The sequence below is a fragment of the Semicossyphus pulcher genome, unplaced genomic scaffold, assembly GCF_022749685.1.
Source record: "Semicossyphus pulcher isolate SPU_LCO1_2020_fin unplaced genomic scaffold, fSemPul1.0.p SCAF_1, whole genome shotgun sequence".
In the NCBI taxonomy this organism is placed as follows: Eukaryota; Metazoa; Chordata; class Actinopteri; order Labriformes; family Labridae; genus Semicossyphus; species Semicossyphus pulcher.
This window is the reverse complement of record NW_027211603.1, coordinates 6555001-6576166: the sequence shown is the minus strand read 5'-3', so window position 1 is coordinate 6576166 and position 21166 is coordinate 6555001. Positions and strand designations below refer to the sequence as shown.

Here is a 21166-nt window from a genome sequence, read left to right as displayed (position 1 = left end):
GTGTGCTGGAAAAATGGGAGGGCTCAGGAATTACCAAGAAATCAGCTACAGTAGGGCTAGCCTGATTAGCTGTGATATTATTTGGGATTCCATTAATAGAGAAAAGTAACTTGAGAATAGTAACCCCAAAGCAGTCCCTGCCTGGTCATGTTTTCAGACATATAAAATGCTCTGCTTGAAATAATAAATTGTGTCTAATATGTTTTTTTCTGCAAAATACGTTTACTTACCTTGTAAAAATCCTCCCAAGGCATCTCCTCCTTCTCCCTCATTAAAAATTCCTGAATCGACATAGTCCCCGCCCACTATGCACATTTGCAACCGCCAAACAGCACTCGTCTCTGCTGTCGTTTAGCGGTAACTGGTTGAAACTTAGCTAGCTTTAAATGTAGTCATTAGTAGTAGTAACGTCAACGTTAGAATTTAGCAAAAATTACGATGACGGTTACAGCCGGCTCACGCATCGCAGAAGTGGTTGCCATAGGTTACACATAATGATATGCATAGCGTCACCCCGTCCATTCACGGGATTGGCTCCTTAGGTTTGTGACGTCTCAAACCTGCCAATCTGAAAACGTGTTGTTCAGCCTGTCCTTGGTACACTGCAGTTTGAAAGCAGACAGGCCCAGCCATGGAGGTGACTGCTGATGTTGTCCCTGATATGTCTTGTAGCACATGAAACACCACATGGAGATGTTTACAAGGTTAAACACTGGATTTGCACTGGAGGGGGTCTTTAAGGGGGCCTTAATGTACAAAAGGAGGATCATGCTGTGTTAAAAAAAGACTAGAAACTAGCACTGGAGACCATAAACTAATTAGGAAAAGGGTTACTGGATGATGCAATGTTTTCACATGACAGTCAGGCTGCAGACCGCTGCTGTCAAGCATACACGCAAGAGCTTTCAAGATAAAATCGGGTTGCATTTCCAGTTTAGCAGTTCAGTCTTCTTCCTGCAACCAGTGGAGTCGCCCTCTGTTGGCCATCAGAAGTAGCACAGGTTTTAGGCACTTCTACAATTGGCTTCAATTCATAGACCAGGAGGCTTCATCCACTTCCTATATACATTCTATGAATTCAGTAGCCTTTTTTAAAATGTGTAAACTCAGATTAAAAGTGAGCAGCACTGGGTGTGCTCCTGGCAGCTCTGCAGCGAGACGTTGTGGGAGGTGACATCACATGTCATAGCGAGATAAACTTGTCCATCAGTGACTGCCCTCATTTATCTGTGCTGCTGTGTGAGCGGTGGTGTTGGTGCCAGCCGTTGTTGCTGGAGGAGGAGGCATGGAGGGCTCTGGGGGACTGAGATGTATAAAGTCCAGGAAATCAAAGGTGAATCCAGATCTCAATACCCTAGTCAAACCTCTTAGCCCTCTTTTATTTTTCTCTTTTTTTGCTAGTTTTTGGGGCTGATTCTTCTTGTGTTTTTTTTCCATATTGGCTCTGGTAACTTCTTAGCTAGATTCTTGATTTTGAATCCACACGAGGCTCCTGCGGTTAGCGCCCTCTCGGAGTGTCGTCGAGTGTTTGTGCTCTTCTGTCCGATAATAATCCAAACCATTTCTCTCCCATGCTCTCTCCCCCTGCAAGGAGCGGAAGGTACACAACCTCTGCTGTGTTTGCTTATTAGCAGTTACATCTTATTGGGTTTTCCTTTTTGTTTTTCTCTATCTTTTCTTTTCACTGTTGTAGCTGTATGGCAAACCTAATTTTGTGTCCTTGTCTACATTTTTGTATGGAACTTCCATGTATGCATCATATGGGCCATATGCATCTCCGAGCATAAATAGAAATGTGTGTTTTGATCTACTTTTTGCTGTTTATATTCAAATATAACTATAAATTTTCCACTTCTGTTACACGTCATTGATGAAATAAGTCATGTTGAATTAGTTCTGAGCTTTGAGCAGGCTAAATGCATTTCTCCTCATTTAACCGTCGCCCATGTATGCGTTTGATCATGGAAACTTCTCATAGTGTGCTTTTCTTTTCTTTCGTTAGCTGTTAAAAGCTTGCACTCCATGTGTAGTTGTTTTATTTTGACCTTTCATACTGAATAAAACAAGTTTAACATGGTTAATTTATTTAAATATGAAGTGTTTACTTTTCATCCAGTGTTGTTGAGTTAATAATGTTCTGTCTTGTTTTTTTGTTTTTTGTTTGTTTTTAGGTTTTCATAGAGCTGAGTCACATTAAAAAGTGCAATACAGTGAAGGGAGTCTTTGTCCTGGAGGAATTTGGTAATTACACCATCTATTGATTCTAGGCCTGTACTCGGCACGGCAGTAACTCAGCTCCATGGCTAATGTGTTGACGAGAGCTAATAAGGGTTCACTAAATTGGGTACTGGCTCTCCTCGAGGGACAACCAGACACCGATGTCTGTAGGTGATTAGGGAAGTGATGAATTCTTCAAAGACGTGGCTTTCTTTTAGTCGCATGGCTGCTTTGGAGCAGGGACACAGGCTCTGAAACTTAACACACAAGTTTGAGGACAGAAAGTTAGTAAATACACAACTTAAAGTTAAAACTTCTCCTTAAAATGTAACAAGGAAAGTTTTTAAATAGGATTTTTACCCATCTACAAAGAAAACTAAGAGATTCTTGTTGCTAAAATTCGCAAATATGATCAAATCTATGAAAAAAGAAGGCAAACATTTGCATATATTCTGTTTTTTTTTTTACATTGGCACATCTATGAAAAGACAAAAAACAGTACAATTTGCCATAGATCTCCATTGTTTTCCCCAGTACTATTAAAGACACATTAATGAGCCTCACCTTTGCCCATGGTGACATGTTCATCCTTTACCATGAACACAAACACTGTAGTTACTTCAATTACTGTATAATTTTAGTGTATAAGATGCACTATTATTACATTTTTTCCTTCCCAAAAAAAACAATGGCACTATAATCTAGCTAAAGCTTTGTCACGACAAGCGGCGCAAGTGCAGCCGCCATCCTCGTTACCGTAGGCTGAGCTCAACTACCGCACAGGTAGCTAGCAGCATTGCAAACTCGACGTGACGGAAACAGATGGTAGGATATAATTTGTATGTTCTGAATGTGTTTTAAATTTAAATAAATTGAAATAGTGTTCAAATTACCTTTTTTTTGGCCTCCATGATACCCCCCAAAACTGCATCTTAAATTCAGGATTTAACGGTAATTCCCTCTCACACTGTGCTGCCGCTAGAAATACACACCGGAGCACCTGATGTGTATAATTCCATGGCTGAAAATAGTCCCCAAAAAGTTTACAATTTCCTCCTGTTTGAGTGTTTGAGTTCGCTTAAAACGACAGCAGCCAGATATTTCTGTAAATACTTTAGCCTTTTAAAAATATGAATCAACATGTTTGTGACTTACCTCTTCAATAAAAACAGAGTAGGGAAGTCAGAACGTGTAGAGACAGACTAACCTGTTGTTGGTTAAATTGGGTAACCTAAGCACAGAATACGTTGCTTCATTAGAATCAGAAACATTGACAGCGAGGCAACAATCCTCCGTCCACTCTGAAGGTAAAAGGTTTCACTGTGAGCGTAACTGTGCAGCAGAGGATGGTCAGGGGTTGGAGTAGAGTGCCAGGCTGGGTTACTGCCGTGTCTCTGTGCTGCTTTTGTAATGTTGCCCTCATCTTTGCCACTATGAAAACCTTCATTCTCCAGCAGGTAAAGTGTTGTCACCTTTCTTACTCAATGCAGACAGTACTTCCTCACTCGACCCTTTTCATTGATTATTTTCTTTCTCTTCTCGCACCACGAGTTTTCCCTCTGCTTCCTTCATCACTCGCTTTTCATTTCGGAGCTCACCCCCACATCCCGTCTCTCTCATGTTGTGTTCGCTCTCTGAAGGCCTGCCTCTGTATCTCAGCATGTGGAGATCTTTGGTGGGGCTGTTGTTTTTGTGGGGGACTGAGCAGAGGGATTTAACATTTTCCAGCCCCCCTCCCTCCTCCTCCTCCTCCTCCTCCTCCTCCTTCATGTGTCTCAGCCTCCTCATCTCTGCTACGGGTTCACAGTTACTAATGAAAAGTCAATCTGTGCTGTGGACAGTGACGGGGTCCCGGGGTCAAACGAGTTTGGCCTCTTGTGGCTGCTTCTCTGTGATGTCCTTTAGCTCTCAGTTCACTGGAGGGGAACAAGGTCGGGGAGGGGAGGTTTCTTCTTCTTGTGTTTATTCCTTCATCATATTTCAAACTTTAAAACCTTTGCGGTCTCTTGTTATAGAAAATGTGTGGTTTTATTTGTCCATTTTGTGGGCCATGAACGTCTCAACAAGTCACAAGCTCACATTTAATACTCTCCCTTCCCATATGAATCTTTTAATCCTTAAATTTGACACTAACACAGGCCGATACGCTTTGATGGATTTTATATTAAATTAATAAAATGTATCATTATTAAAACCAGGATTCAACAACCTGAGGTAGACAAGCCACCTGGGCGTTTTTACCCAGAGTCCTGACTGTGTACTTGGACTCTTCTTGGCCCACATCCATCTGACACTTGTTCAAAGTCCTTCCCTTTAACCCTCAAAGCTCTCACACATTGAGGGTTCCTGCTGCCTTTGAATTCTTTGTTTTGTCTCTTGCACCGGCATAGTTCCTGAAACTAAAGAAGTGGTGATCCACAAGTACAAGACACCCATGGTGAGTCCTGAACACTCCTCGGACTGAGTCAATATTTATTAGCAGTGCATGTAGAGAGTTAGTCACAAGGTGTGTCTTACACTGTCTGACTTTTGTATCTGACAAACACTACTCTTATTCAGTCCTCTCTAAACCAGGAAGTCTGACAGGAACTTCAGTCTAAAATGTGACACTATAACATCAAAACAAGTACCGAACACTTGCTTAATAAAGTGTGTGGATTTAAAGGGTTATCTAAAGATTACAGCAGCATTTGAGAGCATCATCATCCTCAGCCTAATCTAAGAAATGTGCCTCTGCAGTCTTCACATGATCTCCACGTAATACTGTAGCTCCACATAACTTAAATCTTATCCTGAAGAGAAAGTGAAGCAGTTTTAACAGCTATGCTTCACCAGTGAGGGGAATTCACAAAACTACAGTGGTTTTTACTCATTCAGGCAGTTATTCCACCCAGCGCTGTTGTGCTGTTTGTTTAAGAACCAGAACCTATGAGCGTTTGGTTGCAGCTCTTTTCGAAGTTAACACAACCATGGTTCCTACAGTGACATGTTTACAAACATTAAATATAACTGAGCACATAATCACATGTGAGACTGACTTTATGAATAGTTTCATGATGTTTAGAATATTACTCAGCAGTTGGCAGGCAAACAAACACATAGCTTACGTCCATGTCATTGGCAGGGAAGTAAGCAACAAAGCCAGATGAACTCTCGTCGTTTGTGTTTTTCATTGTTTCATTAAAGCTCCTGTGAGGAACTTTTGTATTGTGTTGATGTTGGCGCCCCCTCTGGACAAAGTCATACCTCTAATCTCTTTGCTGATTTTGTCCTGGACATGCTTTAAGTGGTGGATCATATGTCATGTCATATGTATCACTCACTTTTAATTTTTGGCCAGCAAAATGTAAACAAAGGCAGCGTGCAGTTAACCGCTTTGTCTGACGCCTACCCCCGCCAGAGGTTTCAGCCATTAAAAATATCTATATAGACATAATCAATCTCGTCGCTGATGGTCTGGTTTGCATTTGTAGCTCATATCAAGTAATCAGAATTAATTTCATAACTGTCTAAAAACTCCTCACAGGAGCTTTAACTAACTAGTGTAGAGCAAATGAAATTCAAAGTCAAGTCAAAGTTTCTTTATGTAGCACATTTAGAACAACTACGGTTGACCAAAGTGCTTTACAGGCTTAAAACACGACTCAAATAAAAGAACAAATATGAGTAAAAAGAACAATAAAAATACAGTATGTAAGAGTGAATATAGTTGCAAAGCACACGTAAGCTCGATCAACACTGGAGTTTAATTCTTTAGCTGTCAGAAGCTCAAAGGCGCAACAAACTCATCTTAAGATAAGATCAGCTTTATTGATCCCCCACAGGGGAAATGTACTCGTTACAGCTGCTCACAATTAAATAAAGTTATAAAACTAGACTATAAGTACAGGTGGCAATAAAAAGTATGACATATGAAACATATGAAAAATAATTAAATTATTCACACTATGTACACATTGTTCCGTGTCGAAAGATATGCAGGGGTCATTTTTGTTGCTGTGATATTGCACAGTCTATCAGAAATAATTGCACGGAATAATTGCATAGCATGATGAACCATGTATGCGAAGGAGAATATGTATGTCAAAATTTCAACTCCCGCACAACCTGCAGAAAATACATTTATTTGCTTGCAATGTTTCGGTGCCGTTTGCCTGATGGTCGAGCACCGAAACGTTGCAAGCGAATATATGTATTTTCTGCAGGTTGGACAGTGTGCGGGAGTTAACATGCAATGTTTACAGTCACTCAACAGAACAGGTTGTGTGAGTCCACATGGTCGCACAAACATGTTGCATGCCTTTGCAGAGCTTTTGAATTTAGTGTGCATTCTTTACATATTTACATTGATAGCTGTTGTTTGCAAAATGCTCCACTTAAGCTCACTTTCCCATCAGAACATCATCAAACTTTACAGGATTCTTTAAATACTGAATAAGGCAATATTCCTAAAGTTTCTGCTTGTGTTATTTCTGACTTAACACGTATGTGTCTTCACACCTGAGCCATTACTTCCCTCACTGTTATTTTCCCTCCTGCAGGCACATCAGATCTGTTACTCCGTCCTCTGCCTTTTCTCCTACGTGGCGGCAGTGAAGGGGAAGGAGGCCGAAGGAAAACCCAAGCTTCTGTCACCAAGACCTCTTCCTAGCTAGTCCACATCCCGTGCACCCCTCTTCCCCCCACTCTCCCTCCCCTCTCTCCCCCTCGGTGTGCCTCTCTACTTGAAACGGCATCTCAGCTCTGAAACCACAGACTTCTGACAATCCCTAAGTTTAGTCTAAGCACACAACCCCCGCTCCCTCCTCCTGTACATACAAGCCTCAGACCCTTTTTAGTCCCTGTTGTGTAAACGTGTTTGGTCTGTGATGTCGTGTAAATACTTCCTCATCGCTGTCGTCCTGCTGATCATACCGACTAGCTAAATGTTTGCCTGCTCCGCATTGTGGGAGAAGTGACTCCCCTCGAGCTCTTCTACTGTTCCCGCTGCCAAGACCCAAATGTTTTTACCGATAGGAGATGTGAGGGATTTCCCCGAGGCACACGGTGCATGCAGGTCCCATGCACAGCCTTGAAAAGCCACTACAGAGTAGATCCCCCTCCTCTCCCTCATATCTGTCTCCATACAACTGTGTGAGTTGTTCTGTGATATGTCGTTACTGTAAAGTTCCAGTCTGTCCGAGTTAAAACATCCGGAGACCCTCATGTAGTGCAGGACATCCCATAATAGAAAAAGCTACTGTATACTGCACCAGAGCACCGCATGTAAACGCTTCTCCAAAGTGTTTGAACCCTAAAATAATGTGAGTGTTCTCGGATTACTGTTCTAGTTCTACTGTACAATTTCTCGTCTGTGGTCTGCTGTTATCAATTGCATGTTACTATGAGGATTAAAATAAATATTATATATATTTCTATATATAGTATTTATTTAATATATACATATATTGACTGTACATTTCTCTGGAAAAAAAACGATGTTACAAATGTTGATTTGCTAGATGTGCAATACTTAATAAGTAGTTAGCCATTGCCAGAGCCAGGTTTTCTTAAGTTACCCGGCGTCCACAGGGTGAAGAATGTAAGAAAGACCTTTTGTTTTCTATAGTTCGTGTTTATTGAAGTGAATATGATGACTTCAGTTTGACATGACTGTATCAAGTTTGTCCTTTGAAATCCGAATCACACACGGGGTTAAAAACTGCTGCTGCGCTGCTCTCCGGGGGTGCAGACTCTGGAGCTTTCGGCACAGGCCACACCGCCAATCTGTGATGTCGCAGCAGGTGTTTTTTTAACAACAGCAGGCGGGGGAGATTGTATGGGTTGGCAGGAATGGCACAGTTCATTTTCTCATTTGAATTCCGCCTTTATAAATCACGTAAAATGTGTCTTTGTGATGCTGTCGGTTCAAGTTGCTGAAACCAAACCTCAACAGGCTCTAATGCATGTTAAGCCATAGCATGTAATTTGGAGTGCTGCTTTGTGAATGATTTAAATCTCACTGCGAGTGGTTCTTCCTAATATTTAAAACAAATAAGCAGTTACAGCAAGTTTCCTACTGCTGTCAATAAATCACATAAAAAAACAAGCATAGTTACTTGTAAACGCACTGTAGTTACATAACTAAATTGGGCAAATACAGGGATAGCAGAAGGAGTGAGGTTGGAGTAACCCTCCAAGTTATATTAACAAGACATTTTCCTTTTCTTCCAAGTCTGCCAACATTGCTGGATTGAAGAACTAATAGGATTTGGTTTGTTATTTAAACTTTCGTTTCAGGGTCCCTTTTTCTGATGGCCTTTGTCAGAGGTAGTTACACGTCTTCTGCTGTGCCTCTTCTGATCTGTGCCTAGGAATTCATTTACATAGTCGTCTCTTTGACCTCTCTCTGCAGCTATAACGGCTAAACATAAATAAATAAATGCAACAATTTATAGTCGCAATGTCTGACACAGGCCATGAGATAATATGGGGGGGGGGGGAGAAAATGCAGCTTCCAATTATTTTCAGCCACTTCAGCATTTCTTTTAATGCATCATGTTTGAAAAACTCTGGCAGCGTTTGGCAGCATCCAGGCAACAATGCCTCTTCTGTTAACACTAAGGCTGGAAGTAACAATTATTTTCTTAGCGATGAATCGTCCAAAAAATGTAGAGAAAAACTTTGCACATGTTTCATGGAACAGGTGTGCAGGAGAGGAAGAAATCTGTCAAAAATATAAGTTAACTCCCGCACACTGTCCAAGTTGCAGAAAATATATTTATTTAAATGTATGTATAACCTATATATATATATAACATTAAATGTAATTTATGCAAGTTGGACAGTGTGCTGGAGTTTTTACTTGCAATTTCGTCAAAAGAAATGTAAGAAAGTAGTTAAAAATAGTTGAATTTTTAAGAAATTCACTTAAAAAAATCACATTTTTAAGCAGAAATTGTTTTCCTCAAAAAAAAAAGACCTTTAATAACGAGCTTCTGATCGCAGAATATGGCGGGGCTGTTTGGCGTTTCATCTTCATTTCACCTCACTTTAAATCTTCACCAGTTCTCACATCACAGACTGAGCTGTGACAAACGTGTAAGACCCTCCAAACTGGCAGCAGCAGTTCTCCGCCCTGTGTTTGATCTCTCTGTCGTGCTGAACGCCTACAGCTGTGGTCATCTGCTCCCCGAGGAGATCATCGAGTCTTAATGTTGTTTCTGTTCTGTGATAGTAAAGAACGGTTGGTCCTATCGCTGGCACATTGACTTTCACCGTGAGAGTGTGTGCGTGCGTGTGTGTGTGTGGGTTTGTGTGTGTTCATGTGGTAAACGGTTTCTCCAGATCAGCAATATATAGGTACAGTTCTATCACTGGAAGATGTTTTTGATTCTGACAAGCTTGTATTTTAGTGATTTAACTGTGCAAAGGAAAGCGATTGGTCGGATACTCAGAAGATGCTGTTCCATTAATAAAAGAAATGACAGAAGTCGATCTGAAGCATCTCTGAAGCTGGTTTGTGATTGGGACACAGCTCTTTCTGCTTAAGTTACAAGGACCTTTTTTTTTTTAACTGGATTATTACACCTCATCTCTGTCAGTGTACGAGCCAGCTGCTGTAACGAGAGGGAAAACATGAAATGAGATGTAGGTGTAAGTATTCCAGTATTTGAAAAGTATTTATAGAATATGTACAGCTTTGGCAAAATAATAAAGTTGTCGCAAATGAAGCTCAGTGCAGTCCGTTGTCCTTTCATAAAGATGTATTGAAGTGTACAGATTTAATGTGTAAGCAAGCAGACATTTGAAGCTGTAAAGATTTATTTTAGTCAGTGAAACAAACCTCGTACACATGGAGTTTAACAGTTTGAGTCCATCTTTAACACCAGTACAATCATTAAGACTGAAAGAAGGGGAAAGGTTTCAGCTGACACCAAGAATGAATCTTATATCACACCCATCTCTGGTAAGCATGTCTGAACACCTGATCAGACTTTACCTGATTTAGTTTTTTGCTATGGAAGTACATCCATATTGTCTTTGACATCATCTTAAAGGAGCAGTGTGTTGGATTTACAAGCATGTAAAGCAGCTATGTTTGAGCAACTGACTTCTAACTGCTCCCCACCTCTCCTGAGTATGTAGAGAACCTATGGTGCTGCAAAACATGAAAAACATAAAGGGTCGTCTTAAAAGCCAGAGTTTGGTTTGTCTGTTTTCGGCTATGTACAAATTTGGCAGCGTAACATTGTGGCTCTGTGGAAAAGGACCCCATCCCTCTGTAGGATAAAGAATTCTTCGCCAACACAAACATGATTCTTACTTCTACACTATTTAAAATATACATTTGTATTAGATGCTCCTAAATCCTTCACACTGGTCCTTAAAGTTACATAAAATGCATGTAATAGCGTTGCAGTAAAGGCGGACATCTCTGGGCTCTTTTACAACAGGAAAAGATGAAACAGATGCAGAAATCAATTTTCAGTAACAGCAGAGAATAAAGCAAACACAAACTGGCCATATTGAGACATGAGCACATTGTGATGTTGTTAATAATATAGAAACGCATCAAAGGTATCAGAATGACCCGTTTATCTTTCTGTTTGACATCAAAACTACCTGCAAGTCATTCTTCTTAACCCTGGTGGCGTCTGGCACAAAAGGTACTCACTCTGAAACTTGAGTCCAAATAACATCACAGTGGAGGAGAGAGAGGTATTAAATGTTACTAATTTAAAAAAGAATAATAAAGAAAACAGCATTTGGTCTTTGAATAAAATAGTTCTGTAATCCTGATACTCACAGGGGAGCGACTTTTTTACTAAAGAAATAGTTCCTGTGGAATCGAGTGACAGGGAGTTTCATGGATTATCCAGAGATTTTTACATTTGTGTTTTTCAAATCCTTTCTGCAAAACAGATTAAAATTTATCCACTCTGATCATGAATAAACCCCTCAACACTTTGAGATGAATGTTTGAGATGCTCCGATGTTGTCACATGATTTAAGTAGAATTTTCTAACAGTGTATAAAATCCCCAAATTTAAAATGCATTGATCTAAAGGACAGGAATGAGTGAAGCCACCAGGGTGATGAGGAAAAGTACAGTTAAACCAAATTACAGTAACTTTGAGTGTCACTTCTAGTACAGCTACTGTGCTGTATCTTAAGGCAAATCTGAATTCAGACTGTAACTCTGCAGAGAGACGGGAAGTCAAGGACATCTCATCCTTTGTGTAGGCACAGGAGGCAGCGTAGAGGTAGCAAGAAACTGGAGCACGCGGCGAGGAAAAGAAGAACTGAGACTCAGGTAAAAGAAAATAGAATTTAAATCTGGGCCGTCTTAAAATCTGTCCCTCTTCACTTCTCCAAATATACAATAATCGACAGCTGTTTTTATGTAATGAAGAGGGTAATAAATATACATTTTGGCCACATGATTCTCATCAAACAAGATGCCACACAGCTTATGTTTTTCGTTTTATAGTGAATAGGTTATTTTGTGAGACAGCCCGGATGTCTTCAGCCAATTCAACCAGAGAAGTGGGGAAAGATCAATATAACACCTATGAAATGACTCTTTTATAATCGTACTGTAGAGTTCCCAGGATAATGTAGAAAACTTAAGCTTATAAAAGACTTCAAAAGCACCTTTAGATTTGAAAGCAAGGAGTTGCTCTTAATATTTGCATTGAGGCGTTGCACTGCTGCACGTCTGAAATGTTACTACTCTAAAGAAATGCAGCCTCACTCTAAATCACCATGTAATACATCATAATAATAATAATGCTGAACTACGTCACAGTCAGAGATTTAGCTCTTCAACTGATGTCAGATAGTTCCATGTCTTTGCACTTTGCCCTCTGTTTACCAAACATTTCAAGAAGCAACATTCAGCTGAGCTTGTCGTGTAAATCCACCTTAAACACAGTGTAGAGGCTCTGTAAAGGCTGTAAAGCTACCAGAAATATAGACGCTTAACATCGGCTGGAGCTCATACGTTATCCTGAACGGAGCTGCGGAGAATCCGGAGGCGAGACATGACTTCGTCCCAGTCCAGGTAGGCGCCCTCCAGGTGTCTCAATCTGTCCGGTCTGCTGATGTAGCTCCTCCGCCCGTGCAGCAGACGCCAGTTATCGAAGGTTACCAGGTCGCCTGAAACACAACAACGTACAAAGATCATTAACAGAACAATTAGTAGGATCAAAGGCCTGAACCTCTGATCCCCTAAAGTTACTGTTGCTGTCAAGCTTTTGATTCTGGCATGGCATCCATACTGCACACAACACAGATAATGGCAGATTAACCACTTGCAATGTACAGTTCTTTTAGGGGAAAGGGCACACTGTCACTTTTATTGACAGAAATAAAAACTGTTGCTGGCTGATTTCATCAACTTGAGCTAGCAAGCTAATTAAGCTATGCTAGCTCTGTGAGTTGCCCGGAAAACGCCGTCTGACTTTTTTAATATTTCACCCCGACTTAAAATCAAAATCTTGTAAAAGACATCTTAAATATGAGCTTTAGGGCTACATACATTACATCATGCTAAAAGTAGGAGGGTTCTGCTGTATGTCCTGTGCTGAAAGTCATCAGCATTACATGGAAATAATGAAACAACATTCTTTTAATGCACCGTAGAGTTTGTCAGTCTGTGTAATACGAGTATGATAAGGAAAATGTATCAGGCTGTAATTTGACTCTAACTTTTCCCTATTTTTAAACACTTTAATGTTGCAAGATAGCAAACTTTTAGGATGTGGACTTAATGTAACTTAAAGCTTTCTCAGGTAGCATTTGCTGGAGTGCAAACTTACCCAGGTTTAATAAAGAGAAGAACAGAGATGCTAACGTTACCTAATCTAGAACATAGTAATATCCAGAACCAGTTTCAACACAGTTGCTGTGCTATTTGTAAGCAGGCTTTTCTTGTGTTTTAAGTTGTTTTTAACTACAAAATAAAATGACAATAAAATAAATACAAATAAAAAATTACTGAAATGACAAACTTCCTGTTCTTGTAAAGGTACATAGTAAGTTAGTTAGCTAGACATGCTTTAATTTGCTTTTACGTAAAAGCTGAAAGAAGCGTTTGATGAATATCTGACACTTTTGATCTTCTGTTTTTCGGTTTGTGAAAAGCTAAAAACTTCACCCCCTCTGACCTTTGAAATGCCAATAGATCCCCCTTACTAGCAATAGCAATCTTTGAAGCACATTTCATTGCAGGTAAGCTCAGTGTGCTTTACAAAAAAAAAACCCAAACCAATCATGAATAACATCTAAAAATCAGAAAAGCATGCATCCAATGCACATCAGACACACCACATAGCAATCAAGCACCAAAAAAGCAAAGCAAGAGATACAATGAAAACAGATGAACAGAGCCGCACATACAACCATCACAGTGATCACATACACACACACAGTAACTATTTGTACGCTCAGGAGAACAGAACACAGGTGTGATGGACCTACTAAAGGCTTATTCAACATTGGGACAAAGTCTGACAGTCCTGCCCTGTAGAGTTACAGTTGCTAAGCTAGGCCTGTAAATTATAATAAAGTGAGGGGGTTTTAGTGAAGGGTCACTTCATCACGCCTGTCCTTCTCTCCGACGCTGGCTTTTTGCCCAGTTTTGTGTCGGTTTAAACACTTTTGCTATCGGACGCCACATACAAACAGGTTTGTTTGAAGCACCCTGAACACCTACAACAACCTCAAGGACACTTCATGAGGATGGATGACTTCCAACATGGCAGCTTGAACCCTGCACGCTGCCGTCGAAAACGCTGTCTCCCTACTAATCGTGCCCTCCTGCTGTCCTCTGACGTCCTGAATGTCTCGCACAATGTCATTACTCTCTCTGTCACTTGATGCTGCAGACTCTTTGCCGAGCAGTGATTATTTAGAGAGGGTTACGCCGGACTTTGGAAATCTGATTTGATCTACAGAGAGCAAAATGAAATAGACCTCTGTGATGTCATTGTGACCTTGATGACGTCAAAGCTGTTGTTCTAACTCACTGTGCAAGTTCATGTTGTGATTATTATAAGCCTGAATATCCTGCAGATTTTACTACAGTTTTTTCTTGTCCTTTGTTGAAGTTATTTCCCTCTTTCATCCTTTGAATCAGTGTTTTGTGCTTCTAAAACCCTCTCAAGCCTCCACCTGTGATTAGGAGGCTTTGCAGACACATCGTCTTATACTTGTTGAGTTATAGTGGTTGGGTTTTTGAGAGGCACACTGACCTGGCTGCATGTTGTACGTGACCACGTTCTGTGGTCGGTTCATGATATTCACAAAGGTCTTCAGCGCTCTGTAGAAGGGCTGAACCTGATGTAAGGGCGCGTCCAGCACCGAGTCTCTGGTGGCGTTGTTGTAGTTTATCCTCGCGACTCGGCCCTTCGCATCGACGCTGCAGAGAGATAGAGGACGGACAAATTGAACGTCAAATTAGTATAAATCATGGGTTTAAGAGCTGAAACCATTCGCTGATTAATTGGTTGGACAATAATTGAACCAGTAGTTACTTTATAAACTCCAAAAATGTGACTATAGGCCTGTTGGTGGGACAAACAAGCTATTAGGAGAGATCACCTTTGAACTCTTGGCAGGCACTTTCTTTATATTCCGATATGTTACAGATTCACAGACATGATTTTGGAGGCTACAGTGAGTATAGTGGGACATTATCATTCTGAACAGCAGATGGCAGTGTCTCATTTAAAATCAAACAAACTACAGGGCTGTATCACAGCATCTTTTTCAAATGAAGGTCACTTTAGAGTGTCAAAGTGCTTCTGCTTCACACTGCGACTGTAAATGTGTGAAAAATAAAAACAACAGGAGATCTGACAGCTCCTCTCCACTTACTCGATGATGCATTTCTTAGACTGCAGCATGAAGTCGCAGTAGTCCGTCCCCGTGTCGGTGAAGTCCACGGGGAGCGAGGTGAGCGTCCTGAAGGCCTCTGGGTCTTCTCTCTGCAGCTGCTCGGCCATGTGGAAGCCGTCCACCACCTCACTCTCCCCTCCCTCCACCGCCTGATTGATGCAGTGAAGGAACTGTACCTGCAGCCGCCAAACACACATGCAGCACAAATGCTCGTTTTACAACTTCAAGGACATAAAACCACAAATTCCGGTATTGAAACAACCTTATAAAAGCAGCACATAAACTCATAAGTGATACCATCTCTGTCTGATGCTCCTAATAGACCGTTCAAATCCGGTTTACTCACTCCAGGTGCAAAGTGCAGTGCAGGGTAGTCTGTGTGGAGACTGAGCTTTCCTGAAGTGTAGGCTACATTGTTTGCATTGTATTTGTCCTGGACTTGCCATGTGTGCCTGAGGACAAAGATAACATTCATTAATAAACTCCTCGTTAATTATTTAACTTTGGCTTCAGAAGATAAGCAGCGACAATTAGGCAGTGAGGAGAAAGAGAGAGAGATGAGATGAACTTTGCAGGGTTCCCTGAGGGGGAAGTGGGCAGCTTCACAGGAATGCGCAGTCTGCAGCCTCTGAAGTCGACACTTCATTGAGATGCAGCAGGAGTCGAGCACTAATGAGGTAAAGTTATCTTCCATGTTCTGTTTGCATGCCTCGTTTGGATGCCCGACTCGTAAAAACGGTCTACTTTCTCTGATGGCAGGCCTTCAGCTTAAGTCTGCAGTCTCTGTGCTTCCAACAGTATGAGCTCATCCGCTGGCAGAGGGGAAGCTTTACGCTCCAAACCTCTGTTCTGACTGAGTGCACCAGGTAATTCCTCTTAAAAAAAAGCTGGAATGCTTTAAAGTTGTTTTCCTCGTCTCTGTCCTCAAGTAATCAGCTCCGCGGTAAGTCAGAGCGATGAACTCTGGTGTGATGGAAGGCCCACTGACACTCTCTGAGCGTCTCCATGGACCCAAAATGAATCAAAGTTACACATAATTGACTTGTGGACATATTTTCCTGAACATTCATTTTGAAAAGTGAGAATCTGAGAAGTTCTTTCATCATGATATGTGGCTGTTTTTCCTCCTGATTCCCTGGAAATAGAAAGTAAATAAAGATATTTTGTGTAATTTTAATAATAACACTCCCTGGACTCTGCTCCAGCTAAAATATGATCAGAGGAAAATTGCTGATTTAGTGAGGAGTCTGATCATTAAACAGTGACTTGGCTGAAGAAGACTGCAGAAAAATGGATGTGTTCTTACCCGTAAAATGTCAGCCTGAGATAGCCGATCCTCTCAGCGAGTCTGGCCACATGGCCCTGCTCCGCTGGAGCCCCCTTCAGGTAGACGATGCCAACGCGCCGCAGGGCTGAGAGCCAGGCCAGTGCCGCCTTATCGTCATGCAGGACTTCCTGGTAGTCTGCTGTGGGGATGCGCAGTTTGGAGTCCCAGTAATAACGCTCTGAAACGACCAAAGAAATGTCATTTCATCTTAGCAGAGATTTACATACATATAGAAAAGCTTTTTTGAGGGGTTTTGTTTGTCTGACTGGAAATAATCTGCAGCTGGCGTGCTCCAACATGAAGCTTTTCCACCCTACAGTGAGTTTTTGGCCTGTCCCGTGGCTGCTCCGTTAAACAAACAAACAAACAAACACAAGACAACAAGAGCACAACTGCTGCGTTTCATAGCAACTTTATCAGATGTTACATAAAAAGTTTTAGCCTGAAAACAAACACCCTTTGAGAGGAGTTTTGTCCTCTCTGCCGCAGCATCACGTAACAAAGCTCACCAGTGATTGTCAAGTGTGTGGGTGTAAAGATATGTTAATAAAAGTGGGTGTACCTGGTGTCTTTCATGTGGTTATATCATGGGGTATAACGTATTTATGGTTGTGTCTGAAATCATTCACTACTATTCAGTATACAGGGAGTTCTGTGTAGATGACTATCAGGTGAGCTCACCAGCAAATGATCAACTGCACAGATACATCAGGTGGGGTTACACCCTGGACTGATCGCCAGTCAATCACAGGACTGACACAGAGACAGACAACCTTTCGCGCTGACACCCACACCTACGGGCAACGTCACCAATGAACCTGACGAGCATGTCTTTGGACTGTGGGAGGAAGCCGGAGTATGTGGAGGGAACCCACGCGTGCACGGGGAGAACATGCAAACTCCACACAGCAAGGCCCACTTCTAGCTTCTAGACGAGGCAGCAGCGCTAACCACTGCACCACCGTGCAGCCGGGTATGCTAATACGTCAAACAGCACTGCAAAATCACTACACAGTGGTAAATAGTATATAGTAGTAAGTGATTTTGCACACACTTTATGTACTTATGGGAGGCTCTGTACAGAGTGTGGCAAAAAGTCCTTAGATAGAACAAAAAAAACAATCAATCATCTTACATCTATGTATGTATCTATCAGTTCTAACCCTGTGTTGTTGAGTGAGATCCTGCATATCCTTCTTTGATGTCATATAAATAAATGTAACGGCTGTTTAACTGATCAGATGATATTAGCAGTTTCTTTTAACACAGGCATACGTTACAGCCATCCCTGAGGATTCTCCAATGAAAGCTCCCATTCACAAAGTTACGAATGTTTTCACTCAGGACACATGTGTTGACGTTATCCTACTGTTTAGTCCAACTGATAAAATGAACCAGAACCAGCCAGACGTGCTGCAGGAGTGAGCTATAGAGCATGGCCTCTCATTTAAGGTTTCCATCAACACATATTGCTGCTACCTGCGTTTTTTTTTTCTAAGACGACATGAGGAAAGTCGAATTCTGTCTGGTGTGTAAAGAGTGAATGTAATCAAGTCAAAACACACAATTTCACAATCAAATTAAACACATTTACATTTTTTCAGGCTTAAAAATCATCGTAAATGTTAAAAAGACATCACAAGTGCCCACAACTGTGACAGATCGTATTTGTGTTTTGTTAGAGAAAGGAAACCTTAAATTTATACTTTACAGGTCCCCTTTGTCATTTTAAAAGTCTGCAGCTTGCCACTGCATGCGACGGTCTGCAGACTTCAGGATGAATAGCTGGCTGAGAAAAAAAAATCAGCCTCTCTCTGTCAGACAGACAGAAGTGGAAAAAATCCTCCCACCGCTCTCCACCCAGCTGGCCCGACTCCTTTTTCCATGCAGACTCTCTCCAGTGACTTCCTCAGAAACAGCTGCTAAGTACATTTGCAGGAGGAGGATGAGGAGGAGGGTTTAGCTGAGAAGACTGTGTACCTGTCTGATGTTTGTGGCTACTCCTTGTGTCTCTTTCCAGAACCAAACAACCCTCCAAACAACTTCTCAAATAGCTGCATCACAAACACATTACAAGGCTGCAGGAGACGGACACGCAGCAGGGCGAACTTTATGCATGATTTATCGTCTCCAAAGTGTCTGAAAGATTAAAAGACAAAGTGCCTGTTCGCTCCGAAGGCCGTGAAGATTTACAGTTGCAACACACAGTCTTTAACTGGTGCTGAGGAATTTCAGTGCCTCTTTCTGTCACAGCAGTGAGGCACACAGCGCACAGATGCAACATCAGTCAGGAACACAGTGATCATCAGGGCTCGCGGACCTCCCTCCAGGCTGTTGTCACAAACAATCAGCCTCTGGCCGCATGGTTCAAAGGGTCAGGAACCCCCCGCTTGTTAAAACTTGTCAAGAGGGCGGAGGGAAACAAAGGCGGAGAATGAGAAACTGGGGCAAAGGTCAAGCCCGAATGTTACAATTACTCCTGTGAAACTGGACCTGGATGTCTTGTACGGGCTCGGCGGTGTTTTGGCCCCGTGGTTTGGGGTGTCACCCGTGACAAAGAGGCTACAGCGCAGGTCGCAGTGAGCATATACATCAGCTGTGAAGTCCTGGCTGCAGTTCAGCTCAAAGCTCATTTTGAACACTTATCACGCTCGCTGCTGTCGAGCTGGGTCGAACCAAGAGATGGGAACTTTATCAGCTCCTCACGTTTGCTTGTTTTAACCGGGAAAGCTAATCACAAATCTTGGATTTCGAAGGATGACCAGGAGGCTCCAGTCATTTGTCTGCTCCCGCTGGCCGAACAAAAAAAGGCCATGTCAACAAAACTCAATTTAGAGCAGATCAAACAGAGCCACAGGTGGATGATTACACATGTTTTCTCAAAGGTTTTTAATTAAACAATGGTTACTTTTCAGATTCAGATTTATGATGTGGTTGTAATGTTCTGACTGTGCTTGTTTGTTTATGTTCTGTCAAGGGTATTTCAAGGTTTTCTTCAATTAATGCTGCCATCTTAAGTGTGATGTCATGCTGTCTTGTCAGCTTTCTGACATCCTAAAATGCTGCTTATATGTTAATGCATTAGGAGTAATAATCCAGTGACCTAATACCTATCAATAAAAGTAGGGCAAGGACATACCGAGGATAAGTTATATTTTTGATATTAGGATATATCTGATGATATCTCTACATTCTGTAATTAACAATTGCCACAATAACAATGTATGAAATTGCTCGTAGTGGTGAACCTGGGCTGAATTATCATTCAGGTATGTAGCTTTATAGTAGCTTTAAATCAGGTTTTAGCTTAATAACATTTACAGATTCTACATAGAAATGTAGAATGGTGATACGCAATGCGCCGTAAAGACATCTCGGTTCCCTTCAGCAGCTATCTGACAACGATTTAGCTTCTTATTAATCTCTATAAACAGACATCTGCATGCTAACAGCTAACAATCCAATTGTGATAAATTCCCTGACGCTGTGTCACGAAAGCCGTTCAGCGTTCAGATTCCCTGACTTCCTTGAATGCATCAGAAATTATGGATTCGACCTCCATTCAACAAACGAGCATTTTAAAAACCTGACAAAGCTTCATTTTTGCTTCTTACAAATCTGCATCATGATGTTGAAATTTCAGCAAAGGTAAGACAAGAAAAAGGGTTTCTTTTTCTGTCAACAATGCAGCACGCGGAAAAGGAAGTCGTTTATCACTAACCGCCGGCTACAGGCCCCGGCATGTTCACAGGTGTCCCCAGAGTCCATATCATCGTATGACTATAGCTGATGGGATCCGAGATCGGCTCAATGTAGACACCAGGCCCACAACTCGACGCTTTGGTTCATTTTGACCTCTCTTAGAATAATCTGTGCTCACAGCAAGTGCCTGTTTTCAGCAAACACGTTCTAATGAACACAGTACATCTTTTCAGCATCAAACAGCAGACAGACAAATAAGCAAACTAGCAACTAGCTGAAGCATTTAGCAGCTGAAGAGTTGTATATTCAGAAGAGACCAAATCAGAGCTAAAAGAGACTAAAGTTGCTCCATAACTGTTTCATACAAATGAGGAACTATTAGCTAAGTTAGCCAACTTAAAGGCAGTGATATGACACAGCTTGTTCTCATTTCCTCCAAATGTCAAAAAATGAAATACTCCAGGCTTTGATTAATCTGCTCATGTGTGTAAAATCCTGCTCTTTTAACAGGCAGGCATGTGCTGTTGTGATTTTGCAGGGACGCCTCTGACAGTCTGACAAGATAGTATATGTGTTTAATCCCCTCTCCTGTTCCTCCCTCAGCCGTGGTCTGCTCGGTGGCTTTTCCAGATGAGGGAACCTGAAGCCGCGGCTCCTGTGGCTGTCAGGCAGCTCATGGCAGTTCGGCTCTCCCCTCACTGTGCTCTGTTTAAGCTCAGAAGTCTGCATCGCCCTTGCGCTGCAGCAGGGAGCGCCTTCAAAGCTGTGTGAATCACTGCAGTTATCTACAGAGCTTTTGTTTTGACTTGGTGCAGGTTTATCACAGAGCTCCGATCAGCTCACTTCAATGGGCAGACTGAGGAATGCACAGCGGAGGGCTCAGAGCCAGATGGGCATAAAACAACCCCCCTTTATATTTGGATGAGAAAATAAAAGAGAAGAGACTTTATCAATTAGATTCAAGCTGTTAGGTTCACTAAAAGAACCATTTAGAGATGAAAACAAATTACAATATGACTTCAGATTAAATGGTCCCCA

The 21166-nt window shown here is 41.7% G+C and overlaps 2 protein-coding genes across 11 annotated transcripts in view; one reads left to right on the top strand and one right to left on the bottom strand.

The window, feature by feature from the left end:
- The window catches only part of madd (MAP-kinase activating death domain), a 58530-nt gene extending 48601 nt beyond the window's left edge, over window positions 1–9929 (top strand). For 5 of the 10 annotated variants that reach the window (XM_069675565.1, XM_069675408.1, XM_069675158.1 and 2 more), the window contains 3 exons: window positions 2172–2241; window positions 4608–4654; window positions 6759–9929. In XM_069675565.1, the coding sequence (XP_069531666.1) occupies window positions 2172–2241; window positions 4608–4654; window positions 6759–6872 (231 nt within the window). In that variant the 3' untranslated portion in view covers window positions 6873–9929. The remainder of the gene's footprint in view (window positions 1–2171; window positions 2242–4607; window positions 4655–6758) is intronic. The other 5 variants (XM_069675489.1, XM_069675709.1, XM_069675323.1 and 2 more) reach the window with 2 other exon arrangements.
- Window positions 9930–10002: 73 nt separating this feature from the next.
- bbox1 (butyrobetaine (gamma), 2-oxoglutarate dioxygenase (gamma-butyrobetaine hydroxylase) 1) overlaps window positions 10003–21166 on the bottom strand; it is a 29546-nt gene continuing 18382 nt past the window's right edge. The window contains exons 4-8 of the mRNA XM_069659088.1: window positions 16406–16604; window positions 15446–15551; window positions 15079–15275; window positions 14454–14620; window positions 10003–12357 (exon numbers count right to left, since the gene is read on the bottom strand). Coding sequence (XP_069515189.1) covers window positions 12197–12357; window positions 14454–14620; window positions 15079–15275; window positions 15446–15551; window positions 16406–16604 — 830 coding nt within the window. The 3' untranslated portion in view covers window positions 10003–12196. The remainder of the gene's footprint in view (window positions 12358–14453; window positions 14621–15078; window positions 15276–15445; window positions 15552–16405; window positions 16605–21166) is intronic.